At 43.4% G+C, this 27,643-nt stretch overlaps 1 protein-coding gene across 2 annotated transcripts; it reads left to right on the forward strand.

Annotated features, from left to right (window-relative positions):
• Nucleotides 1-31: 31 nt before the first annotated feature.
• Nucleotides 32-27,385, forward strand: GEMIN5 (gem nuclear organelle associated protein 5; the record flags this gene model as incomplete). 2 transcript variants are annotated; one of them, XM_083422521.1, is made up of 28 exons in its annotated part: nucleotides 32-344; nucleotides 1,115-1,269; nucleotides 1,439-1,620; nucleotides 2,398-2,549; nucleotides 2,709-2,822; nucleotides 3,461-3,593; nucleotides 3,844-4,006; nucleotides 4,976-5,188; nucleotides 5,529-5,614; nucleotides 6,242-6,324; nucleotides 7,117-7,253; nucleotides 11,172-11,245; nucleotides 11,551-11,732; nucleotides 13,150-13,289; nucleotides 13,971-14,142; nucleotides 14,471-14,698; nucleotides 16,722-16,829; nucleotides 17,110-17,238; nucleotides 17,686-17,781; nucleotides 18,183-18,320; nucleotides 18,595-18,742; nucleotides 19,501-19,620; nucleotides 21,462-21,672; nucleotides 22,567-22,824; nucleotides 23,855-24,017; nucleotides 25,111-25,624; nucleotides 26,171-26,267; nucleotides 26,983-27,385. In XM_083422521.1, the coding sequence occupies 28 exons, from the start codon at nucleotides 47-49 to the stop codon at nucleotides 27,184-27,186; spliced, it is 4,698 nt and encodes a 1,565-aa protein (XP_083278647.1). In that variant the 3' UTR covers nucleotides 27,187-27,385. The 2 variants fall into 2 exon arrangements, with proteins under 2 accessions (XP_083278647.1, XP_083278648.1); XM_083422522.1 differs by having other exon boundaries at nucleotides 47-344; nucleotides 2,712-2,822.
• Nucleotides 27,386-27,643: the final 258 nt, after the last annotated feature.

Raw genomic sequence — 27,643 nt, forward strand, 5'->3', positions numbered from 1 at the left:
TCCCCCTCCGGAATGTCCTCAAACAGCCGCCGTAGCTCGGCGCGAAATGCTTTGCGGCACACGCGGGGAAGGAGGGCCAGCTGGGCGGCGCTTTGCGGCGGCGCGGGGCGACGGCCGCTGTGAGCAGCGAAAAAGAAAACGTGAGGGGGAAGCCGCCTGGGAAGAAGGAGACAGGATGGCGGCGGCGGGGCGCCCCGGGGCAGCCGAGCGGGTGCTGACGGCCTCGCCCAACTGGTACTGCAGCCGCTGCAGCGACACCTCCCAAGACGGGCGGCTCTTCGGCTTCGCGGCTCGCAACAGCGTGTGCCTCCTGGAGATCCGCCCCTCCGCGCCCTCCTTCCACGGTACGGAGCCGGCGCCTCCGCTGCCTGCATCCTGCGCGGGGCTCCCTTCAAACTTAGGGCTTTTCCACCCGTGCGCGAGTTCTCAGGGCGGGCTTTCAATTCTGGGGGAGCGGCTGAAGTAGAGCCTCCTTGTCCAGAGGCAGTATACCAGATACTTGGGATCCCTCGCCAGCGGGTGTCTCTCTTATTTCCAGCGTGCCCTCCAGCGCAGCAAGCCCTAAGCACACTTAGGACCGCACGCGCCTTCCTTTGCAAGTGTGGGAGGTCTCTGGTTCAGCCCCTGGGGGAAAGATCCTGACTGAAACTCTAAAGCTGTGGTTCCCAACTGGGGGGGGGGGTGCAATTTGATTTTTAAAGGGGGGGGGCAATTCGAGAATGAGACTAACAGTGAATGGAATATAGAATTAGTCAAACCGATGTGGGGAAGGGTAAGACACACTGTATGAGAAGACTATTACTAAAGCAAGGGTTTTTAAATTGTGGTCCATGAACTCTCTAGGAGTCCGAAACCAAAAGGTTAAGAATCACCGTACTAGAGCAATTGCACAATTGTGCCTCCTTTAGCAGGAAATAGGTTGTAACTTTTCACAAATAATTTTTAAATAGAAATTAAGAAAGAAGAGAGGGTGTGGAAGCTTTAAACTTAATTTGGAAGTTATGCTAAAAGTGTAGACAATAGGCCTATGTTAATAATAAGCTTTGTTTTCCCCCCAAAATGCTTGAAACCAAACGTTGCTTTATTTTACAGCCATAATGTTTTCTCATCACAGGGGAGCTAGTCGGCCACACTGAAAGAGTTTCGGGTTTCTCGTTTTGTTCCTATCCTGGTCAGAACAACTTCTGTGCCAGCAGCTCTGATGATGGAACTGTGAAAATCTGGGATACACAGACATTGACTGTCATGACTGAACATACGTTGCATCAGGTAAAGCAGTTGACTGTGGTGCCACTGTCATTTGACAAATGGGGAATCAGGCGGCATTCTCCAGGGAAACTGCTGCTGATGTCTACTCTACAGAACAGTGTATACAATATAGCTTTCCAAAAAGCATCCATGTTAATCTTCTTTCTCAATTCTCTCCCCCGTCTCCAAGAATACAATTTCTGCAGTGCACTGGTCGCCGAAAATGAAAGACTTGGTTGTGTCTGGTGATGAGAAGGGAATAGTAATTTGCTACTGGCATAATCGAAATGACAGCCAGCAGTTCTTCCCAGAGCCCAGAACTATATTTTGTCTCACCTGTTCTCTGCACCATGAGAATTTGGTAGCCATTGGGTAAGTATAATAAGGCTGCATACATGATTTACTGTGCAGCTCTATATTCAAAAATCTCATTATTTTATCCGGGACCAAGCCTGATTGAACTCATTGGCACTTACTTCTTAGTAGACATACAGAATTGTGCTGTTAGATTATTTAGAACTGTACTCTGCCCTGCAGAAAGAGGAATACAGAATAAATGAAATTCTCACTGACTTGAGTGATTACATGTTTCACTCAATTTTCACCAGGGGAATTTTCATCCTCCCTTATTGGGAACCAATGGTTCCAAAGTCTTTGCACCAGTCTGTGGGAGGAGGTTTGGATTGAGTGGTGATGCCCCTTTGCCAGGCTAAACAGGTCACCACCAACAGAGTGTCTGTATCCTCTGAGTGGACTTCGAAGGGTAATGGCTGATCAGCTGATCTTTGGGTATATCAAGTCCCTTTGAAGGCACTTGCTGGTTACAGTGATCTCCTTTGAATGTTGACAACTGTCAGTTGCCTGGCATCATTATTATATTGGGTGGTTGGCAGTATTTTGCCCATGAACAGTGGGGAAATCAACTATTCATTCCACTGGCTGTATCCAGTTCCCCACCCCTGTTCTAGACATACGTTGCTCTTTCTTTCCTTGTATAATGGGAGAGGAGGAATGTGTGTGTGGAGGAGGGACAGTAGACTGCACAAAATATTTATGGGTTGCATCTTGTACTGACCTAACTCGGTAAAACATTATTGATAGCTTGAGAATTCAGGCATCCCTCCCCTAACGTATGCCCTTTCTTTTAAGCTATAAAGATGGAATAGTGGTTGTGATCGACATCAGCAGAAAGGGAGAGGTTGTTCATCGACTGAGAGGTCATGATGATGAAATACACTCTCTGGCTTGGTGCCCTGAGCTTGGGGACGAAGGTATATGTGGTCAACAATATGACTTCCAAGGTATGTTCCTGTACATGGGGCAAAGGGATAGTGTTTGTTCTTGTGATCATCACCCTGTATGTATTGGGTACTCTAAGGGCACCTGAAGACTATGTAGAAGATCTTTCATTCAAAAATAAAGTAGTACTATTTAACTTGATTTCATGGTACTCTTGGAAGAAGACACTGCTGTTGGAGGTGTGATGGAAGAGGCAGCTGTAACAAAAGGCTATTACTTGGCATCAGGAAGCAAAGATCAGACTATCCGTGTGTGGAGCTGCACCAGAAGCAGAGGTAAGTGTATAAAAATTAGATTTGTTTTTCTTTGGCAAGGCATGCTTTGTGCGTGTTTCTCAGTTTGCTTGCTTTGTGCATCACCATTTTGACAGTTCACAGCATAGTACTGACATGTTGTAACTGCATTTAGCACCCCTGACATGCTATGTTTTGCTTCCCTAAGCAAGTATGACAAAACCTCTTCTGATGCCATGTAATTTGTGGCACTGTTGTCATCCAAGACTAAGTGAAACATGAAGACAGAGCAGTGCCTTGGTTGAAGTGAAGGAGACTCTTAAACCGAAAATGCAATCCTTTGGATGTTCAGTCAGAAATAAGCATTCTATGGATTTTCTTCCTTCTAAGTGTGCAAGAAATTGAAACCTACGAAGTCTGGTCTAGCTAGTCCTAAGTTTTGGTGCCTTGTACTCCAGAAAATCAAGGGCCAGGAGTTAGATTGGATTCTAAGAACTGAGGCAAGAACATTTCATAAAGTTCCTGGTTATTCATAAGTGCACTTCAAATACATGTGAAGAGTCAGCTTTTCATTTTGGAAGATAGTTGTTTCGAGCTGTTCTCTCCCTTGTCCTGATATCAGTGGAGCCTGGCAGCACTTGTGGGTAAGCATGCTGTAACCGTTCCTTCTGTTTCTGCAGTGGTAATGACTCTGAAATTGCCTTTTTTGAAAAGAAGAGGTGGAGGTGTTGAAACACCTGTGAAAGAACGCCTCTGGTTGACACTACATTGGCCCCCAAGTCAGCCCACACACATCTTATCCAGCTGCTTTGGGTGAGTACTAAATGCAATGCAACAGTAATAGAAAAATAGCATGGGATTTGGGAATAATTCCTTGGCATTCTGTAGCCTCCCCATTTCTGAAGACTTCCTCCTTTCTCGGCAGCCTGAGCCATATATAGAATGTGATGTGTGAGACTTGGTATGATGCAGTCTTTCCCATTCTTAATGGAAGGATTTTGTGTATATTACCATTACCATGTCTAGTGTTTTTTTGCATGTCTTGCTATTATTTTCTTCACAGAGGTGAGCTGCTGCAGTGGGATTTGACTCAACATGGGAAGCGGAAATGGGAACTTCTGGGAGCTTCATCCGAAGGACAAAACCACTCCAGAATAGCGTTCAATTTGTGTTCCTTGCAAGTAGAGGCTAGGCAGCTACTTCTCTCCATTTCAATGGACAGGGATGTAAGAACCGCAAGTCTTTTAAAATTCTCCAGAGTTTTACTGTTTTGCAGGGTTACCCTGCTAAGTTGCTGTCAGTAGCCATGAATCTGTTCCTAGCAAGCACCTATTCTAGCCTTATGCAAAAGCACACAACATCTCTCCAAAATAATTACAGTGGTACTTCTGGTTACGTACTTAATTCATTCCGGAGGTCCATTCTTAACCTGAAACTGTTCTTAAGCTGAAGCACCACTTTAGCTAATGGGGCCTCCCGCTGCTGCCGTGCCACTGCCGCACGATTTCTATTCTCATCCTGAAGCAAAGTTCTTAACGCGAGGTACTATTTCTGGGTTAGGGGAGTGTATAACCTGAAGCATATGTAACCCAAGGTACCACTGTATCCACGTATTGCAAATAACTCCAGAAGGGGAGGGTGCTGAATGAATTAATATGGTGTCTGTCAAGGGCATTTGAGGGTTAACTGTTCCCATAATTCACCTTGACTCACTTTCCAGCTTTATTGTCTCATTAACATTGTCTCTGGACCTCCCATGATTTGCTCTGGTCTTTGCCTTCTTCAGCCTTCAGTTGTTAACAGCTCAGCTATCAGTGCAAACAACTGTCTGTCTTTTGTGTTACCTGTGGTTTTGGAGATTGTTTTCCATCTTCTGAGGATTAGTTTCCTTGATAATGTCAATTTTAAAGAAGCAAAAAGTGATTGAAAGTCCTGTAATCTTTTAAGTTTTCAGCCGGGAAATAATCAGACCCAGCCTGGCTTATTTTTCCCTTTCTTGTATTTTGTGGAGACAGGGAAATGATTTTGGACTGCAGGTTCTTAAAATTCCATATAGGACCACTTAGTCATCTTTGGAGCAGATATCTGCTCATCAGCACTCCTCCCCTTTTGTAAACGGCATGCTTCTGGAGAAATGTTTTGTTAATTTCCCCCCTAAACCTTTAACTCCCCCCCCCCCCCATCTCTCTCTTTAGGTGAAATGTTGGGACCTGGCAACTTTAAATTGCTGCTGGACGTTGCCTTCTCTTGGGGGTTTTGTGTACTGTTTGGCCTTTTCCCCCGTGGATACAGGCTGCCTTGCTGTAGGAGTTGGGGACGGCATGCTTCGGGTGTGGAACACCACGTCTATCAACAATCACTATGATGTGAAAACCTTTTGGCAGGGCATTAAATCCAAGGTCACAGCTGTAAGTGTGTGCTTTGATGTTTCTCTGTTTTTTAAAAAAGTTCTTCTGATTCCGAGATTGATATTGGTAGCAATCTAAATGGGGGTACGACTAATGCTTGCTGTACCAGGAATGTATGGAAGCACCTAGAGTAGCAGAGTCCAATACCTGGCAGATTTGTAATAGTAAAAATAAATACATTTTCTCCGATGGCAAATCTGATTTAAAATGATTGACTTTCCAATTAAAATTTTCGCCTTTTGATACCTGACGAATGTGGAAAGCAGCACCTTGTATAGATATAAATGAATCCCAGACACCCACAAAATGTTGAAAGCCTTGTGGCTCTTTCTGCTTGCAGTTGGCTTGGCACCCAAAGAAAGAAGGCTGTTTAGCTTTTGGAACAGATGATGGGAAAGTCGGCATCTATGACACCTACTCCAACAAGTAAGAAATGACTTGGCTTTTGTTGGTCTGTGTGAGTCGGCAGATTATAACCAAATTTAAAAAAAAATTGGAGGAAATGTTATAAAGGTGGGGGGGGAGTATTTTTTAAGGAGATTATAGAAGGTGGATATGATAGAAGTCTACAAAATTCACATTCTAATGCAATAAAAGGAACTGTGTGCTCCTGAAATGTCATCCCGAAAATATTTACAGATATTCCAGTAAACATAATTTTCTGAATAAAGCTTTGAATTTGTTTTGAATATAAAATGTAAACCTTTTTTGTTAAGCTGATTTACTTCATTTAAAGTCATTCATAAGGTTAAAAACTGAGCAAAACTGACATTGGAAAGCTCACAGTGATTCACTATTCTCTGAACTGAGACTCGGCGTAAAAAATTGCATATGCAAAATAGAGCACCAACAATCTCCTAAAATTTGCCGTGGAAGAATGCAAAAGTATCTTGAAAAGTTCTGCCGTTCTAACCTTTGCTTCCTAACTTGCTTAGCCATTTTCACACTTTGATTTCTGTTTGCAATCTTTTTCAATTATGCTTTGCATTTTACACCAGATAATGCATGCTCGGTGAGCTTTCTGTTAAATATGACACCCAAATTCTCCTTTAGGCCCCCACAGATCTCCAGCACCTTCCACAAGAAAACGGTGTACACGTTAGCCTGGGGACCTCCCGTCCTTCCGTTGTCCTTTGGTGAGTCTGGGGAATCCATCTAGGATCACTGAAATAGCCTTTAAGAAGCTAACTAGCAGACAGTAGGGTGTCTATAGTCTCCAGTGTTAAGAATCAAAGCATAGTACAATACTTGTTTCCTCCTGCTCTGGAGGGTAGGACTTGAGGCAACGGATTCAAGTTACAAGAAAGGAGATTATGACTAAGCATTTTTTTGGGGGGGGGGACTTTTTGATAGGAAGAACTGTTAGACAGTGGAACAGACTCCCATGAGGGGCGGTGGACTCTCCTTCCTTGGAGGTTTTTATGCCAAGGTTGGATGGCCATCTGTCGTGGATGCTTTAGCTGAGATTCCTGCATGGCGGGGTTGGACTAGATGACCCTTGAGTCCCTTGTTCTATGACTTCTGATACATTCTATGTACTGTATGCCTGTCCCTGCATTTTCCAACATTACTGTGTACATAGAAAAACAACTGACGTTTAAGAAATTGGTATTCATTGTGCCCTGTCTAAAAATGTTGCCACACAGTGTGAATCGTGAGTCAAAGAAATTGCCATTGCCCGTTAAGTATCAGGTGGGGCAGTAGTGCATCTGGCTTAATTCTTCAGTGATTTTATTGTCATGGGGAGAAGAGCCCTGTTGCATTAATGTTAATCATTGCATGGGGTTTTGCTAGCAGGATTTAGTTAGTTGAATCCCCTCCGATATGTTTTGCTAAGCTGGTTAGCACACTTCTTTCTGTCAGTTGTATTCAAGGTGTCTGCTTTTAAAAAGACTAACCGGTTTAATTTCTTTGTTTCTCTCTTGCAGGAGGGGATGGTGACAGACCTTCAGCAACTTTGTATAGTTGCGCAGGAGAGGGGATTGTCTTCCAGCACAATCCTTGGAAACTTGGTGATGAAGCCCATGACATCAACAAACTAATCAGAGAAACTAATTCAGTCAAAGTGAGTAAGAATAGTTAAGTCTTCTCCATCTGTTCTGTATTGTGCTTGTGGCAGTGCAGCCTTTGATACTGATGGGCTGAGTTAGATGTGCTGCTGCTCAGGGAACCGAACAATTTGCAGCACAGTTTCTGAAGGAAAATAGAGTTGTCAGTTCAGCTGGAATTAAAACTGTGGGCCAGGAAGAGCCTCCAGGGGGTTGGGAAGCTGAGGGAGTCCAGAGGCAAAGAGGCTGAAGGAAGGACAAGGGAATGGTAGGGCCTCCGAAGACCTAGTATGCTCAAGTTCAGGAGGTGGAACAAAGTGATCTGAAAAGCAAAGACCTAAGAAAAGGCTTGGGGTTTGAAACATGGAACTGAAGAAAAGTGAAACCATGATTAAATTAGAACAGCAGGGAAATAGCGTAGGCATGAGGGGGAATGGGAATTGTGGACTACTAGGAGGAAGGCAGTGGGAAGGAAAGGGAGTAAAAGGATCAAAGGATCGCTAGGCCTAAGATTCCAGAGCTGGAATGGGAGTTTGATGGAGGAGGGAGTGTGCACACAGTGTCATCGCCATGAGTGTGTATGGGGCTCTGAGGAAAGAGAACCATCTTTTCCTTCCTTGTTGAGCAATGACGAATGAAATCAAAGAAGAGGTGCTAGGAGGAAGGCAGCCACAATTGAAGTGAAAGCTGTGTAGGTTAATTGTAGGGACACTTTCCGGAAGACATCTTTTTGGTCTTCTGTACTACTATTTTTTATTTTTTTATTTTTTTGGTCAGGCTTTATTCTAAATTTTCAACTATGGAATTTATTCCCACAAGAGCTAGTGATGACCATGAACTTGGATGACTTTAAAAGAGGATTAAACAAATTCATGGCTATTGATGGCTGCTGCCCTTGATGACTATGTATGTCTCTGAGGCAGTATGTCTGAATACCAGTAGCTGGGAAACTGCTGGAGAGGAGAGCTCTGTTAAGCTCAGGTCCTGTTTGCGGGCTTCCCATAGGCATCTGGTTGGCCACTGTGAGAAGAAGATGCTGGACTAGATGGGCTGCTGGACTGATCCAGCAGGCTCTTTTTGTGTTATTATTCTCTTTCTTTTCTAGCTTTCAGCTATTAAATTTATTATTAGTTTATTTGTATTTTATATAGCATTGCATGGATCCGTTGTTTTGTTGTAAGCCGCTTTGAGCATGGTTTTTGTGTGTGTGGAAAACCAGCGTACAAATAAGATGTATGACTGATAAACAAAACTTTGAGGTGTTGTTTTTCACTATATATAGGGGTTTTTTTTAAAAAAAATGTTTTTGCCATTTATTTGATACATTGTGGACCATTTGGGGCACAATCTTGTGGAAGAAAGCTACATACAAATAGACAGATGAGTGAATGAGAGGAGAATGCCATCAGCTGTCACTACAGCGCTATGACTTAGTAACCCTGAGAGGATTACTGCAAGAGCAAAGTAAGAGGCTGCTGGCAAAGGGGCTGAATTTCACACTTCCAGTTCTTAAGCTGCAGGCTGCTACTCTGATTTCCATCCATCCCACAATTGCAAATCGGTTGTAGATTTAGCACACTTGAAATTCCAAACCTTCAATTATGAACTTGAGCAGATGTTTTAAAGACCTCCCCAAACCTCAGCACATCTGTCCCTTGTTGGGGCTCTCTTTCTGCATGTTGGGGCATGGCATCGTCTCTTGTGGTGAGGCTGCCATCCATTGTTCTTACTCTTCTGTAACCTATTTGCACAGGAAAGCCTGGATGAACAATTGACATGCCTTTGGCTTCTGGGCCAGCCATGTGTTGGCTGGTGCTGGCCTGAAGCTTTTCATAGTCTATAAACACTCGTAATTTAGTTTCAAAGCTATAGTGTGCGCCTCCTTCTTGGTGTGAGCAAATGTCCTTAACGCCATTCTGCCGAATTAAGGAAGTAAGGCAAGGAGATGAGAGGCCACAGAACAGGGGTAGAACAGAGAGGTTTTGAATTTCCCCCCCTTTTGGGTTGTCAGACAATGGCGTGTCTCCTGAATTGTCCTGTTTACTTTTGTCATAGCATTCTACATTCAGGGAGAAGTTGCAGTTGCTTTATAGGTTCCACACGTATGCAGCAAGATGTATGGCTTGGAACTCCTTAACTGCTCAGTTAAGGAGTTGTTTGCGGTTCTAGTTCCCTTATGGGAAGAACAGTCCAGATCAGTTAAATCCAACTACAAATGGAAAAACATAATCAAATGGTTTCAGGAGATTGTAGGAAGGCAGTAGTTATATGGCCACAAATGGCTTTTCTGCGCTGGTGTATCTTGTGGCAGGCCATGTTGGCTGACTGAAATTGTTCACTTGTGCAGGAAAATTTGTGCAGGAATTTTATGGATTCCCATCTCCTCTGTGCCCCCTCTCTTAACCCAGGCAATTTTGGAAGAAACTGATTTTCTGGATCCATTTCAGTTGGGGTTTAGGCCTGATTTTGATACAGAAACTGCTTTGGTCGCCCTGTATAATGACCTCTGTCGAGAGAGAGAGAGATGAGGGAATCATGTCCCTGTTCTCCTCAACCTCTTAGCAGCTTTCGATACCATCGACCCATGGTATCCTTCTGGAGCAACTGTCCAAACTAGGAGTGGGTGTCACTGCTTTGTGGTGGTTCCATTCCTACTTGGATGGTCATTCCCAGCGGGTGTTGCTTGGGGAACGCTTTTCAGCCCCATGGAACCTCCAATGTGGGGTTCTGCAGGGCTCAATCCTATCCCCTACATTGTTTAACATCTACATGAAACCGCTGGGTGGGGTTATCTGGAGGTTTAGAGTACGTTGTCAGCAGTATGCTGATGACACTCGGCTCTATTTCTCCTTTACATCTGCAGGTGAGGCAGTGGAAGTTCTGGACCTAGTGTCTTGTCTCAGTAATGGACTGGATGAGACCCAACAAACTGACACTCAATCCAGATAAAGCTGAGGCACTGTTAGTGGGTGGTTCTCTAGACCAGATAGGTGGGAGATCACCTGCTCTTGATGGGGTTACACTTCCTCTGAGGGAGCAGGTTCGTAGCTTGGGGGTCCTCCTGGATTCTTTGCTGTCGCTCAAGGCTCAGGTGGTCTTAGTGGCCCGGAGTGCCTTCCATCAGCTTCAGTTGGTGGCCCAGCTGTCAGGACAGGGATAGCCTAACTACTGTTGTCTATGCTCTGGTAACTTCAAGGTTAGATTACTGCAATGTGTTATACGTAGGGCTGCTTCTGAAGACAGTTTGGAAACTTCAGCTAATGCTTCAGCTAATTCAGCACCAGGTTGCTCACCAGAGCCAGATGGTTTGAGCATATTACGCCGATCCTGGTCCGATTGCACTGACTACCAGTTAGTTTCCAGGCCCAATTCAAAGTGCTGGCTTTGACCAATTAAGCCTTAAATGGCTCAGGGCCGCAGTACCTCACGGACTGCCTCTTTCCATATGAACTTACCTGGTCCCTGAGATCATCTTCTGAGGCCACTTCTTTGTGTGCCTCCTCCTCGAGAGGTCAGGAGGGTGGCAACACGAGAACGGGCCTTCTCTGCAGTGGCTCCCTGTCTGTGGAATGCTGTCCCCGGGGAAGTTCACCTGGTGCCTTCATTATCCACCTTTAGATGCCAGGCAAAAATGTTCCTTTTTAACCAGACCTTTGGTTGATTTGATTGACACCCTATGCCCTTTCAAAATGTGGGGTGTGGTTTTTGTTTGGGGGGGTTATTGGGTTGTTGTTTTCATTTTGATTGTGTATTTTGTGGTTTCATACATTGCTTTTATTATTTGAACCGCCCTGAGACTTCTGCATATAGGACAGTATATGAATTCTAATAATAATAATAATCAGTTCTCATGTATTTTATTTTTTGCTGGTTATATAAAAAGAGTGTCGGGACCATTGAGGTAGCTCTCTACTTCTTTGTCTATTTCATTTTAGCACAAACTACCAGCACACACAGAGATCAGCTGGAAACCAGATGGCAGCATCTTGGCTATTGGTAATGAAGATGGGTATGTACTAACATTTAAGTTCATGCTAACTTTATATATGCAGTAGGCATTGTGGATTTAAGGTCAGCACAGGGTGTACTTAACAACCTTCCAAATCTAACTTAATTTTAAACATGACAAAAATAGAAGTGGCTTACTTGGACGTACTAAGCTGTTTAATTTTTATTTATTTTTTTGCTAGCCTAAGGAGTTGCATATATTGTTTTGGGAAGGCAGGTGGCAAACGTTTTTGTTTGCCACATTATTCAACTTGTTAATTGATCATCTCTTCCTTTCTCCCCCCTCCTTTATTTTTAATATTGCAGTTCTATTGAAATACTTCGGGCTCCTGACTTGAAACTCTTGTGCACCATCCAGCAGCACCACAAGCTCATCAATGCTATTCGCTGGCATCACGATCATGGGGCACAGCCAGAACTGAGTTACATGATAGCTTCTGGCTCAAACAATGCTGTCATTTATGTACACAATATCAAGAGTGTCATAGGTAACTCTTGCTCATGCTTTTAGAACCTGCCATCAGTCACTCTGTTCAGACAGCAAACTGGCGGTGCTGCTATTTCTCCTCTTCCTGGGCAATGTTGGTTCCTTCGTGGCTTCAAACACTAAAGTATTCTTCCTTCCTGTGCGTCATTGCACAGATCTGCTTTTATGGAAGTGTCAAGAGATAACAGCAGCTAAGTCTGGAAACCTCGTTTTTTTGTGTGGTACAGCAAAAACCTGTGTTCCTGTGAAACTATTTTCTCAGTGAAGTTTGGCATTCATGGGAGATTTCTGAAAAAACTGTAAACTATATGATAAAATTAGCCTTAATGTTAGCATGTTGTCTTGGGTTTGGGGGGGGCACTGGAACTAATGGGGTAACGGAGAACTGAAATGATGACAGTAACACAGAACTAGCATGTTCAGGAGCTGATTGTGTAGTACCTGCTCAGATGAAACCATTAATCTTGGTAGATTCAAATTTGCTGAGCAAATAAGATGCAAGGAGTATATTGTTATTGAGTCACCATTAGCTTTGACCAGGAATAGGCAAACTTGGCCCTCCAGATGTTTTGAGACTACAACTCCCATCATCCCTGACCACTGGTCCTGTTACCTAGGGATGCTGGAAGTTGTCCCAAAACATCTGGAGGGCCGAGTTTGCCTATGCCTGGCTTTGACAGTACAGTGGTGCCCCGCAAGACGAATGCCTCGCAAGACGGAAAACCCGCAAGACGAAAGGGTTTTCCATTTGCAGAGGCGCTTTGCAAGACGAATTTCCCTATGGGCTTGCTTCGCAAGACGAAAATTGACGAAAAATTTTGATTTATTTTTTTCCCCGCTCCAAAACCCCTTTTCCTGAAGCGCTAAGCTGCTAAAAGCATTTTAGCAGCAAAACCGCTAATCCCTTAAGCCTTAAAAAGCCGTTTTTAGCCCTTAAAATGTCAACAGCGCTAATAGCTCTAATCCGTCAATGGGCTTGCTTCGCAAGACGAAAAAACCGCAAGACGAAAAGACTCGCGGAACGGATTCTTTTCGTCTTGCGAGGCACCACTGTACGCTTTGCTTCCCTTACGTTGTGATGGTTGCATCCCCCCCCCCCCCCAGTATTGTTGTGTTAAATCCACTGAAGTCAAACTCTTCAGAAATTCAAGCATTAATATTGTTGCTGTCTTGAGAGAACTGTGCAAGAAAACTATCCTTGGGAACACATTACTTAACAGCACATTGGTGTGTATGGCATTAGCCATTGTGACAGAAGATTTCTAGAGTGTGGACATGGGCTACTGTTCCCTTGTGCTTGCGCTGCCGAGGGTCTCTGACCAAATAACATTGGCACCTTTAGAAGCAATTTTTATTCTCTGACATGCGTTTAGGAACATTTGTCCAGCTGCTTCCAACACCATGTATTTTGTCTTTAGAAAACTCTCCAGAGAGACCTGTGACAATAACTGAACCTTTCCGTACTTTGGCGGGGCACACAGCTAAGATTACTAGCTTGTCTTGGAGCCCACATCATGACGGGCGGCTCGTATCTGCTTGCTATGATGGCACTGCCCAGGTATGATTGTGAAAGGGTTGTGATTTTTGTACAGTTCTTCCCTCTGCCGCCGCTAATTAAATAGATAAGGGATTTAGGGATGCCTATTTTGCTCTTTTTAATCAGGGAGAGTTATATCTTGAATAGTGGCTTCTTTTGCTACATTTTGTACAGAGTACGCAATATGTGTGTGCTTTGTTAGGTGTTAAGGAGGCACTTGTGTAAATAAATGGAGGCAGCTGCCATGAAAGGGTCCTGCTTTAGGATATTTTGTAGGTGAAATCAGCACTTTTATAGGCGGGTGCATTCTTGTATTTTGCCTTTCTTGCAAAACATAAGTAATAAGAAAAAACAACATAAGTTTCTTCCTAAGTGTACTTTGGTGTGTGTGTATATAGAATTCAGGAAGTGTACATTGGGTGTGTGTACACACACAGAGAGAGGAAACTGATCTTGTACAAATATGCCATGAGCAAAAAATGGCAAATTAAGAAAAATGGGATGTGGGTGAAGAGAATGCCTATACAGATAGTAGGCATTCTTTGCACAGACTCTGTTGGAAGTGCTGCCTGCTGTACTCCAAAGTGGAGGGGTCTGGAGACTCAGATGCTCCTCCTTTGAGATGACCCAGTTGCATTAGCCTTCTTACTGAAAACAGGAAAAGTTTTGACTGCTTTTCTTAATGAGAGGTTATGTTTACAGGTTTGGAATGTTCTGAAGGAAGAGCCTTTGCACAACTACAGGGGACACCGGGGCCGTCTGCTTTGTGTACAGTGGTCACCTGTGGAAGCGGACTCCATTTATACTGGAGCAGATGACTTCTGTGTTCATAAATGGGTAGCTACAAAGCAAGAGCACAGCCGCCCTCCCCAAGGTCAGTAGATTGCTGATGTGTTGACACCAGGGGGACTAGGAAGGGGGTGAGGGGAAGTAGATGCATTTGCTTCATTTAGTTCAGTGTTTCTCAAACGTAGCCCTAGGGAGTGTTCCTAAGTCAGCAGGAATGGAGGCCTCATGAAGTGTGATGAAGATGAGAGCTCACCTGGCAGCATAGACAGAGCTCCAAAGAATGATGGTGAGCACAACTCATCAGTGCAATTCGTCTGGTTCACCCTCCTTGGGTGAGGGTGTGTGGCTATTCTCCCAAGCGCATTTTGAACGCACACAGCTTTTATTTTCAGGACATTTCTGTTATTTTGTAGGTAAGAAGAACATTGAATTGGAGAAAAAGAGAAACACTCAGCTCAAGCCAAAAGCCAAGAAGAAGAAGAAGCCCTTGGGAAAGGTGCCTTCAATACCGGATGTAAGTGACTGGGTGAATGGTGGTGAGAACGCAAAAGAGTCTTTCTTAGAGGAGAATGGCCTGTCAGACCAAGAGGGAGAAAAGGAGCAACAGGAGCAGGATACAGTTGAGAGGATTTCCATGGAAGGTATCTACTTCGTTTGTATGTTTTCTTACACCATCTGTCCAAAGATTCCCCAGATCTTGTTTAAAGAGCAGAAGGTCCCTCTCTGGTCTGCAAATGGAACTGTGGATATAATCATTTTCATACTAGCTCAAAGAGCGGAGATTAACTTTTAAGTGGTTATGAGAATGGCTGTCATCTTTATTCATTTTATTTGAAATTTGAATACCGAAAACAAAGTAGGATGAACCCTTCACATCTGGCACAAGTAAGATCTCTGGGCTCTTAGTTTATGTAGCTCTGAAATCAGACTGTGTTATCTTTGAGGTAAACTAAACTGAACTGGAAGTTGGCCTACACTTCTCAGCTCTCTTACACTTTACCTGTTTTTCTTTTTTAAAAAAATGATTTTTATTAACAAACCAATCAAATCACATTAGTTCCAAATTACAAAACCGAATTTTAAATTTTTGTTGGGGGTACCCATGCTTCGAGCTGAGAAAGCATCCAATCATCTCTTATTTTATGCTGCTTTGATGTTCACAGTTCTGTCCATTCATCTCTTTGTTATTTTCCTTTACAAATCATCTTTCAATTTTCTTGTTGTTATCGTATTTTTTTTCCTTTATAACCTCTGAAAGTCTCCACAAGCAAGTTGAAACGAACGTTGTTATAGTCCTGTGTGGATTTTCACATTAATCCAAAAGTCATATTCAGACGGCAGACGCCATTTCGACATTTCCATAAAATGCAGTTTCAGCATCTGCTCATTAGCTTTCTCAGACATGTTGCTCCGACATCAATCTTTTCAGGGGGTTCTGCCAGATCAAACGCAGAGTCAAATATGATAACAAAACCGTGGCTTCCTCCCCCTCTTGACCATCAATCCTGCAACAGAGCCTGTCTTGTCATGGCAGTTCTCTTTTAGAACTGTGTCATCCCAAAAGCCTTCCATTTCCTTTCCAGATCTTCCACAAAGCAAAGCCTTTGGTTAATAATTCATTTCCACACAGGTCATTATTTGATCTCATTTGTTATCGGTAATTGCAACGGTTCTTCTTAGGGGGGGTTGTTAGGCAATCACATAGAGAAAAAAAGAAAAGTCCCCCCCCCCCTTTCCGCCGCGTTCCAGCATACTGACATCTTTGATGTAGTCTTCTTTGATATATTTTCCTGTTCAGTCCAACCCGTCGCTCAGCTTCACAGAAGTCAATTCAGTTAGCAGTCAATACTCCCTTTCTTCACTCGAAACATGTGCATTTGCTCTTCCTAATTGTTTATCTTGAGCTCCTGCAACCAGGTCACGATCAGACGTAGCGTCCGGGAGAGCAAAAAAAACTCACACAAGGGCTTTCCGTCTAGTGCCCTCACGTCTTCCTTCTTTCAAACTCGGGGGTGATTTATAGGCAACTGCAGACGAGGCAGGGTTTTCCCAATCCCCCTGGGAAAACCTGGGAGGCTAATTACTCCCATAAGGTAAAGGTAAAGGTACCCCTGCCCGTACGGGCCAGTCTTGACAGACTCTAGGGTTGTGCGCCCATCTCACTCAAGAGGCCGGGGGGGCAGCGCTGTCCGGAGACACTTCCAGGTCACGTGGCCAGCGTGACATCGCTGCTCTGGCGAGCCAGAGCTGCACACGGAAACGCCGTTTACCTTCCCGCTAGTAAGCGGTCCCTATTTATCTACTTGCACCCGGGAGTGCTTTCGAACTGCTAGGTTGGCAGGCGCTGGGACCGAACAACGGGAGCACACCCCGCCGCGGGGATTCGAACCGCCGACCTTTCGATCGGCAAGCCCTAGGTGCTGAGGCTTTTACCCACAGCACCACCCGCGTCCCTAGCGGCCCTCTACACTTTACCTGTTTTTCAACCAGCGTTGAAAGCCAGAGGCCATGAAATATTTCATAGGAAATAAGAAGCATGTGAACATCAGTTCTATTTTGCCCAGCTTTTATTTATTTTTTCAAGTTTCTGTTTCCATAGCATGTATAAAGTTGGCCATTTTTATGCTAGACATTATGCAAATGTAGTTTTGTTATTCACTGTAGTTCATAAGGATTCTCCAGTGTGTTCACCGCTTGCCTGTGTGACCGATATTCCAAAACCACCTGTGATCCACAAGACCCCGCTTGTGAGGAAGGATCAGTTTAAACCAGGTAGGTATGCATCCTGTAGGAGAAATCTAGGGAGGCTACATAGGATGGGGACATGTTAAGCCTTCTTTGCTTTAAAAAGGAAATACATTTGCTTGTATTACTAATTGTGGTTTAGCGCACCTGACCATCAGCCATGCTGCTTGGGGCTTATAGGAGTCCAAAATACCTGGCGAGCACTAGTTTGGGGAAGGCTACTTTAGCTCTTAAATAATGATACAAGCCTGTGGCTAGAGATTCCCACTTGTAGCCTAGAACGATATTATGGCAACTCTCTTCTCAGGATCAGATTCTTCTATGAAGAGGAAAAAGCCTCGCTCCATCCTACCTCTCAGCACATCTATGGACCATAGGTCAAAAGAAGACCTGCACCAGGACTGTATGAGACTAGCAGCTTTCTTGCACTCCAAAGGTATGGGCAGAAAATTCAGTAATGATGGCTACGCTTGACTGTGCTCAGCTGAAATGTGTGTACTGTTAAATAACACGGGTTGAAAATATGCAAAGTAGGCCAGGGTGTCTTTAATAAATGAATACATATGAAACAGTAAATTGCCATTCCAGAGATTAAGCAGAAAACCTACTTGCGAACAAAAGGACATCAAACTGAACATAAGAAGAATGTGTGTATGGGAGAGCCTCAATCTGAGTGGTCATCTGGAATCTGTTCTTGGGCGGGGGAGTTCTTAAAGTAATTATGGTTTTAGGCCGGGCCGCAAACTTCACTGAGTTCTTTGAATATTAATAGTGCTTTATAAGTAATCGAGAACTGTAAAACTACTCAAAATATTTTACCCTGTCATGAGGAACATAAACGTATATGTGAAACAGAAGGTGATTTTGTTTTGTTTTCTTATAGCTCAGAATGAAGATATATCCTCTTGTTCAAAGGATTCTATCCATTTGGGGCTATTCACAGACAGACCTGCCCTGTACAGAATGATAGAAGCAGAAGGTTAGTCCTTGAATCCTAACTCAGGTTTTCCCACCTACTTTTTTTTTTGGGGGGGGGGGTGATATTTGTGTGGCTGTTTAGTACCTCGTGAATCCATCAAGCTTTAACCTTGAAATAAGTGGCTCCTCTACATTCTCTTGTACGCTTGTATGACAGATTGCCTAATATTCATTCCAACTACAGAAAATAAGGATGGTGTGGGTAGGGTGGGTGTTTAAGGGGCTGAGGTGGCAGCATGGTCTCAAAATTTCACCATTAAACTTGAAGAGCTCATAGTAGAAAGCCGGTATAGAAAATTGTGTTCCAGTGGTGACTTGAATATTTTATCATTGTTTTGCTGTACGCATTTTTCCGTTCTCCTTCTGTGGCGCTAACCAGGGAACACGTTTTGTTTCCCACAGGAAAAAGCCACTTGGAGAATGGACACCCGGAATTATTTCAGCAGCTCATGCTGTGGAAAGGAGATCTGAAAAGTGCTCTTCAGTCCGCTGCAGAAAGGGGAGAGCTGACAGACCAGCTGGTGGCCATTTCGCCAATGGGTATGTTTTGATATCCCTCACCCCGAAAGAAGCACCTGCTACTTTGCTACCAAGCAGGCTTAATCCAGACACAGCAAAACCAGGCTGCTCTGAGGGCTTAGTGGCTGGACTCCGGAGAACAGAATAATTCTAAAGTGGTTTCCTCCCCCACAGTTAAGAATGCTGCGTTATCTTTACACTACAAGACAAGAATGTTTTTCCGTTCTTGTAGGAAGTCCTTTCTTGTATGTGTTCACTTCATTGTTGTATTATAACTTTGCTGTCACTGTTTCAGCTGGCTATCAGACCTGGGCATGGACTGTAGAAGCCTTCGCAAAGCAGCTCTCTTTTCAAGAGCAGTACGTTAAAGCCGCATCCCATCTCCTCTCCATTCATAAAGTGTATGAGGCTGTGGAGCTGCTGAAATCACACAACCTTTTCAGGTTACTATACTCCTGTTGTTTTGATGGGTTACAATGTAGAACACACACCCACACCCTGGCCGCTTAAAAACTAAAATACGTTAAATCCTAGTTATTAAAAGTCCTGGGAATAGTGAACACTCAGATCCATTCCTTCAGTTGCATTTCTGGATATGTAACGAAGGAAAATGTATTGCCGGATAAATCCATAGCTTTTAAGTGGCAGTGGGCAAAGATGGATATCAAGTTTAGCGCCAGGGTGTAATAAACGGTTGTGTTAGAGCTGCGTAAGGAGCTGATGTAGTTACTTTTCTCATTTTAAATAACACTGTATTCTATCCCACCTGGTAAAGAACCTGGCCCAATTCACACATGTGTTCAAGCCCCAAAAGATCAAGTGATTACTCGCTTGTACATGAACCATTGCAGATGAATGGTCATAGATAGGTCATATATGCCTGTTACTACGCAGATAAAATCCTTCCAGTGACAGTAATTCACACATACATGAAAGACTTGCCAACTTTTGAGCAATCGTGTGAATTCTCTACTGCTGTGCATGTGTATGTGAGCCTGTAAAGTTCACAGATAATGCAACAGTGCTACAAGTCATTCAAGTTAAACTGTTGCTGGTTTAGTGAATGCCTTGGCATCTGAATGAAGTAGAATCAATTCATGATCATTGTTGGGATCAACTTCATTTTGAAGTAAACGGAAACATGCTCGTTTTTCCTGTGCATCAGTGTGGTGTATCTAAATGGTTTTCTCATTTCCTCCAGGGAAGCCACTGCAGTTGCCAAGGCTAGGTTGCGTCCTGAAGATCCCGTTCTGAAGGATTTGTACACCAGCTGGGCAGCAGTGCTGGAGAAGGACGGCCATTATTCCATGGCAGCCAAATGGTATTGGTGCTTTTCTTACTTTAAATGAGAGCTGTTTTGAACCTAAGAGCCAGGATCTCCTAAATAATTTGGTTGTTTTGGAGAGCCTTCCTTCCAACATGAGACGTTGGAGGGCACAATCATTTAATTGGTGCAGAGTACTGTAGAACTGTGATCCACAGATTTTGGAATGTGACAGCCAGCTCAATGCTGTTCACTTCAACCTGATCTTTGCCATCCTCAGTGTGATGTGCAGTAATGGCCATGGTGAATACTGAATCACTTCCCTTCAGCTGCTTCTTAGGCAGGGGTGAGGAACCTGCAGGTTGCCTGACGTACTGGGCCCACAAGGTCATTTTTCCAAAATTCCAGCCACCTGCACCTGACATCATATGCAAGGTAGAAATGCCAGCTGCAGACAGCAGGATGGATCTGATGCATAAGGAGTTGAATCCTGCTCCATTCCCTCTAGGAATGTGTGGATTGCCCCAAAGTTTCAGCAAAGAGCACTAAAACACATACCTCTATTCTGATTGCTTCTTTTGTGCAGGGACATCAGTCCTGCTCAGTTGGGTCATGCAAGCCAGTTCCCACCAGGAAATGCTGCATAAAACAGGAATGAATTCCCCATGTATCAGTGATGGGCTTGAGGAGTATCTCCCCCCACCCTGGGTGGGCCAACTTTTGATAGGTGTGTAGTCCTGCTCACCTGTCAATAGTTGGCCCATCAAGGTCAAGGGAGATAAAGATTTGCCCCTTTCATGCCATAAATAAACCTGGGTCTTAGCAGGATGTTGCACTGGTGGTGCCAGACATTGTTTGTTTGTTCAGCGAGCTTGATTCACATATGTATCTTAAATCTGATTTTGACCATCAGAATTGGACAAGCGTAAGCAATCATTTTAGTGATCTCATTTTGAGTCACCCAGTACCCCCTGAACCAGCCTTGATATAAAATCAGGTACTTCAAGAAAGTGAAAATGATTTTTTTTTTCCATTTGTGAATTGCTTCCCATATGTTTTAAAAATAAAAACAATTTCAGATTTGGTACAGATGTAGACTGGGGTTAAGAATCTCCAGTTATAAACCTTTCTGGAAGAGGAAGGTCTTCATCAAGTGCTGTAAAGATAATAAGAGAGGGCACCTGCTGGGTGTTGCAGAGGGTGGGTGCTGCCACACTGGGTCCAGTCCACTGCAGCGTACAGAGATTGGTTGGGTGTCTAAAGGGACAGACATTCATTTAGGCATTCTAAAGCTGCTGTAGCACTTTGCAACCAGAACCAGCATGCTGAACTTAGCTTGGTAGCGAGTCCAATTCTTTCAGCAGTGTTTTAACATGGCATTGATATTCTACTCCAGTCAGCAGTTGAACCACAGCGCCTTTGCACTTGTTGTTTAGTCATGTCCGACTCTTCGTGACCCCATGAACCAGAGGACGCCAGGCCCTCCTGTCTTCCACTGCCTTCCGCAGTTTGGTCAAACTCATGTTTGTAGCTTCGAGAACACTGTCCAGCCATCTTGTCGTCTGTCATCCCCTTCTCCTTTTGCCCTCAATCTTTCGCAGCATCAGGGTCTTTTCCAATGAGTCTTCTCTTCTTATGAGGTGGCCAAAGCACTGGAGCCTCAGCTTCACGATCTGTTCTTCCAGTGAGCTCTCAGGGCTGATTTCCTTAAGAATGGAGAGGTTTGATCTTCTTGCAGTCCATGGGACTCTCAAGAGTCTCCTCCAGCACCATAATTCGAAAGCATCAATTCTTTGCACTAGATTAGACTTAACTTTTGACTTGGGTGGTTAAGTTCTCTTGAAAAGAAGTGTCTGCTGGTGAAATAAGAGTTTCTTTTGTTGATGGTTCCCTTTCAGTTACCTGGGAGCTGCCTCTCCCTATGATGCAGCCAAAGTGCTGGCTAAAAAGGCCGATACCACCTCCCTTAAAGCTGCTGCTGAGCTGGCTCTGATAGCTGGAGAGAAAGATCTGTCAACGATGTTCTCCTTCAAATGCGCCCAAGAACTTCTGTCTTCCAAGAATTGGGTTGGGGCACAAGATGTCCTCCAGCAGCATGAGAGTTTGTTGGTCAGTGTGTGTTACTCCTTTTACTGTTGCACCATGGATGACTCTGGAGTTGTGTCACCTGTTCAGTCCTGTGCATTTTTGTTCAGAGGGAGATACTGGTTAGCTTTGCAAGCCCAAGTGATCATTCCTACTCAGGGTAAATGTGAAAAAGTGATTTCTTTTTCAAAAAATCTGAATTTTAAAAGTGCTCTTTTTAATGTATATTGTGTCATTTAAAATAATTGGTTTAAATAGTATATCTCTTTGTAATTCAAATAACTTATTAAAGTCTACCATCTTAATTGCTTGAAAACAGAATCCATGGCTACAAATAGAGTTAAAGGCTGCTTTTTCATGAAAAAGTTATCAATAACACAACTTATCTAAAATGTGACAAGTTATACAATACAGTCAACCATTCAACATGGTAATCTACTTCTTGTTTCAAGTAGAAACACTGTTTTCACAACTATTAGCACTTGCCTCTGAAGTGTTCATTAGTTTTAGACACTTCATGCTGGTCTGCTTAGTTGTTGTACGTGTATATATACAACTAGAGCCAAACAGAAATCCTTAAGCTACAGTCCAAATACATACTTACTAAGAAGTACTCTTCATTCAATACAGTGGTCTTATTTTTTCCTTATTGTTGTAAAATCAGAATTTCAGTTCCTGCCATAGGAAAATTCTGCTAATAGGAAATACCTTCATTATTTAAGTTTCCAATAAAATATTCCTAACTCTCCCAAGAGACATTTGTATTTGTGATGTGACATCTACCTTTCAGCCATATAACCCCATTGAATACATTGCATCAAGTTTTACGAGAAACGTTCTGGATTGCTTTTCCTTTTCTGTTTAAATGAATCGGTCCCTGGGTGCCTTGTTCCTCCTGACTATGGTTTTAATCTACAGGGACAAAGGCTGGTGTTCAGCGTCAACGAATTGCTCCAAAAGTGCCTTGCTGAAAAGAATCTGGTGGAAAACCGAAGCCCATCCCTACCTTGCTACCACAGCTGGACAGTGAAGCAAGGCTGCTCTTTCACAGAAATGGTGACCGATGTGTGGCAGAGCATATTTGGTGTCGATACTGCTGAGCAGTCCAAGAACCTGCTTGAACAGCTGAGAACTATTGAGTATCCTCCCGCTACTAGCCATAGTCATCCCAGGCAGGTAATTTGCATGTGGGCTCTGCCTGTATGGTCTCTCTGAATTGGAGAGAAGGGTGAGGAAAGGTGATCTCACTGCCATGAGTACAGTGCAGGATTAATCATAGTTCTTAGCCATGCTTTTCCAAAATGGGTCAAGAGGTTAGTGCTGTAAATCCCCATTTCAATCAATGCATTTTGTTCCTTCTGTATTTAGGAAAAGTACTGGTAGGGCGACTTTATGCTTCATGATGTATGCATTGTGTGCTTTGAGAGAGAGCTTCAATCAGTTTTCTTGGCTTGCGTGTTTTCCATCATTTGGCGTTGTTTGCTAAGCAGGGGCGTCTTGAAGGAGTGAGCTAAGTGAAGAGACTCTCATCTCCCAAGGACTAGATGTCCCACTGGACATTCAGTATCCTGTTGAATTAAATGGGACTTGCTTCTGAGTAGGCAGGCATGGATGTTGCTGAATATCAGGCTGGTTCTTTGGTTGCCAGTCCCTTAAGTTAATGGTGCAAGCCTTCACATACTGTCTCCTGTGGACAGGCTTGCGTGATAGTTCATGGGGTGGAGAGACAGCTAGACAGAGAGAGCTTCATTTCCTGCTTCAAAACCGTATTTTTTTGGTAAAAACGGTGCTTTTAAAAACAGCCCCTGTGATCACCAGAGCTAAAAGCATCAAGGCACTTTCTACAGCAGGGGTGGCTACCCTTTTTTGGTCCACATTGACTGACCCACGGTCAACCAAAGTGTCAAAGTCCACACTCTGGAGCTCCCAGGTTGCCACCAAATGCAAACTTCACTGCTAAGGAGCAACTGGGGGCATATTTTAAGGCTCTTTGTTGTCCCTTTGGAGCCTGTTCCACACCTGACATCACATGACACTGGGTCTGGGGCAGATGCGTATCACTCAGAGGGAGGAACCAACTTGCGGAAACCAGATTAAGACCTCTGGTGGGCCTGATTTGGCCCATAGGCCAGAGGTTCCCCATGTCAGAACTTCAGAAACCTTTTGTTTTCACGGTCCCTCCCACCCCACCCCACCCTCTCTCTAGGTTTTGTTCCATATTTCCCACGATCTCACACTGGCAATTCTGAGCCATCAGTCTGCTTCCTGGGAGGAGACAGTGAAAGCCACTCTTGCAGCTGTGACCCGTAGCTACGATGCTGGAAACTTCAGACTTATGCAAGAAATCTGCAACCTCCTCCTCCCTACAGGTATAAAAACTCATCCCACATTTAGGTCAGTTTTTATATAAATCCATTGGAACAGATCAAGACTTCGAGCCCCCCAACTTACAAAGTTCCTATCCAAGGATGGTATTCTGGTAACTTTCCTATAAGAATTTTGCTTTCTTGGATCTCATCATTGGCACCTCTGGCTTCCCTTTTATTCATTAAAAGGGCATAGTTCAATTTGTCACTTAAGCAATATTGAGCAGAGGCTGCATTTGCATGTAATGGGACGCCAAGGTTCTTGGGTTAAGAAACCGTACTCTGCATGCAACCATGTTCCTCCAGCTTGGATGCACGTTGATAAGCAAACCAGGAAAGGGATAGCTGTGTTGCATCAGAAGCTAGGACCATGAGTTTGTATCCATCTCAATCATTGCATACACAGAACATCTACTGTTGGGGCATCGGAACTTCCCCTGTGAGGGCACATGAAGGAGGAGAGGGAAGGAAATTTTCATCATGCTCACGTAATGATTTAGTTGGATACAACCCATGACTTTTTGCCCTGGTACACCACAATCCGTAAGTTGAGCAGAGAATTAAATATAATTAATAGATTAACAAAGCAGTTGTACTGAACTGTTGAAAGGGAGAGGACTGCTTACGTCCTCCTTGTTCTATACAGTATGCAGATTATGGATAATCAGTGCAGTGTCCTAGAGAAGTTCTGTTGTGTAAACCAAGGCATTGTTTTAAAAAATAACTAACATTCCACTCTGTATCTGACCCTGATTAGGCTGGCATAGTGAGGCATCTACAAGGCCACTTCCAATGACACTCCTTGTGTTTCATTTCCACCAGTCAAAAGGGAACTGGCCTCTGCTTAATGACGGGGATGTCTTCTGTGTTTTACTTCTTTTGGATACTACTAAGTTGTAGCTTTGTCACAGATGAAAAACTGGAGGGTATCTAGGGGGAGGAGGTTCTACATTAAATCACCTGTCATGTAGTCCCTCCTGAGTGAATCCAGGCAAGCAGCCCATCACATGAATGCCTTCCTCACTGTGCCAGCCTAGAAGGTATGGTAAGTGAACCCATGTTCCTTTCCAACTGTGCATATATTATGTTTTGACAGGTTGCGCTCATCTAAGAGAGAAGCTGGACAGCACAGATTTGCAAAGTATGGCAGCCTGCAAAAGCCTGGAGGCATTTGTAGCTTATGGGCAACTATACGATCTCTGGTGGAACCCGGAACGTGTGGATTCGCGTGTCGTGGAACAACCAGGGCTGACCTCTGAGGCTTGCACTTTTGAGCTGCCCACTCCTGGCCAGAGTAACATCGAAAGAGTCTCTTTGCCTGAAGAAACTGAAGTTGAAGATCCGCTTTCAAGAGGACATAACAATTGCACACACTCAGAGACTGATTCAGTAGCCAGCTCAAGCCTTTTAATGGAAAGACAAGCAAAACTGAGGGGCTGTAGAGTGCTCCTTTCAGAAGAATATGCTGCAATCCAAAGTACAAAGAGAGAGATCTCTAGAATTCAGCAGACTTTGGCAGACATGATCAACCAACATCAGAAAAACAACCTCCACCAAAGTGCCACCAACAGCCAGGATTTAGCTGAATCCCCAGCAAGCCAGAGTCAGAAGTAAGTGGTGCATTTTAGTGATGATGGCAGTGCTCAAAGCTGGCTGTGGAATCCCATTGAACTAGGCCCCAATTCATAAATTTCTGTTGTGTGATAGTTGTAAAAAAAAAACCAAGCAAACCCTCAGACCTTCTGTCGGTGTGGTTGGCATAACCAGTTGAGAGAAGTTCTGTTGTACTTGCAGAAGTTGTTCCATGTTTGCATTGATTTAGTTGGATATGACACATGGAAAAGGTGTTAATAGTCTCTCCACTCAGTGTGAGCTTTTCAGGGAGACCTTGGCTGTGAATATTTGATACACTAACCCTGAGAGAAACCTTTGACACACTTCACAAAAAACTGATCTGATTTTTTTGCTTCAGACAAGTTGCTGCATTCCTTCTATAGTGGTATTTATTATACGGAAGTCAGTTTCATAATATTTAATGACACAGTTATCAAGCCTTATAATCACACTTTAATTTCTAAGTTAAAGTGAGTGCCAGGTTGGGAATATTTAACTTTTTTGTATTTTTGAAATTGTGATCTCTTAAAACTTCTTTACAGTAAGGAACAAGTGAATGAACCAGTTTCTCTGCTAGATTTGACAAAACAACTAACAGAAGCAAATCAGAAACTGGCAGAGTTCCCAGATAGTATAAAGGTAAGTCTGACTTTAACATGGAGCAAAATCCTTGTTCCCCTGCTTTACTTAACAGCACAAGCTTGTGGGAAACTCAGCCAGATGGGCAGGGTATAAATAATAAATTATTATTGTGATAACTTGACAGAAGGAAATCAAGAGATTTGGGTTTCCTTGAAGATATGTTTGAAGATGCTTGTTTTGTTATAGCAGTAGGTGGCTAACCTGTGGCCCTACAGATGTTAAGATTCAATTTCACCAGGGAGAATGGGAGTTGTAGTCCAGCAACAGCTGGAGGGCAAAATCCTGTTTTTTACAAGATCAGTTGGTTTTAAAAACTGCATAACACTCGTATCAAGCTACCCTTTCAATGATGTCAGTCACTGGTTGGCAAAACAGCTGACTTGTACAGCTTCAAGTTGGAAAAGTGAATGAATTCTAAAATATGTGACCCCAGAATATACATGTGTGATAACCTATGAGCAAGCGAGTTATGTTCACCTGAAATATGCAGCAGTCATCACTGAAGATACCCATGCAGCTGAAAAGCTGCTTACTGCAGCAGCAGTGTAGCTTTAAAATATTGTGCTCTTTGGAATAGCAATAAATCTGGCAATGCCGTTATATTGATCGTATAATGCAGCTGGGAAATGTGGTAAGATATATCACCTCAGCTTGGAATTATACATAGGAGTTTCCAGTGTGTAAAAATACAATTTTTTTTTCTTTTTTCCAGGTTTCTCCCTTCCCCGACGTACTTGAGTGCTGTCTTGTTGTGCTTCACATGAGTGTCCAGCACCATGAAGTAGTTCCAGAATTACAGGAGAAGTCATTAGAACTACTTAGAAAATACAAAGGAACTCACATTTGTAAGGACGAAATATGTCTCATTCTAGAATCGATGAACAAGATACTTTTACATAGTCATGCCGGTCCGTGAGAGTTTTCTGAAATAATGTGCAGAAAGAAAACCCAGCCTACCAGAAGTATCCATTTTTTTTCTAGTGCTGTCAACTTATTTTATATTTTGAGGCAATACTCTGTGGAAGGATTCTCTAATGTACATTCTCTAACCTACATAGTTTCTATGAACTTTCTGTGCACGACAATTGACCAATAAATAGTATATGTTCTAAAAATGAAATTTATTTTTTCATCACTGCTTTCATAAGCAAATTTTGCAAAGATTTGAGGATGGATGCTGCCTACTGCACGAAGGGACCTGCAAGGGCACCTTTAAAAAATGCTAGTATGGATGAAACAAAGCACAGTTGACCGCTCATCATTGCAACCTTGTGAAGATATCTTACACCAAAGTAGGATGGGAATAAAAAAAAACATGCATGGATGGTGCTAGATTGTAGTATGCATATCAATTAATCTTGCGTATAAGGTAA

This window comes from Podarcis tiliguerta (genome assembly GCF_965153285.1).
Source record: "Podarcis tiliguerta genome assembly, chromosome: 2".
NCBI classification, from domain to species: domain Eukaryota; kingdom Metazoa; phylum Chordata; class Lepidosauria; order Squamata; family Lacertidae; genus Podarcis; species Podarcis tiliguerta.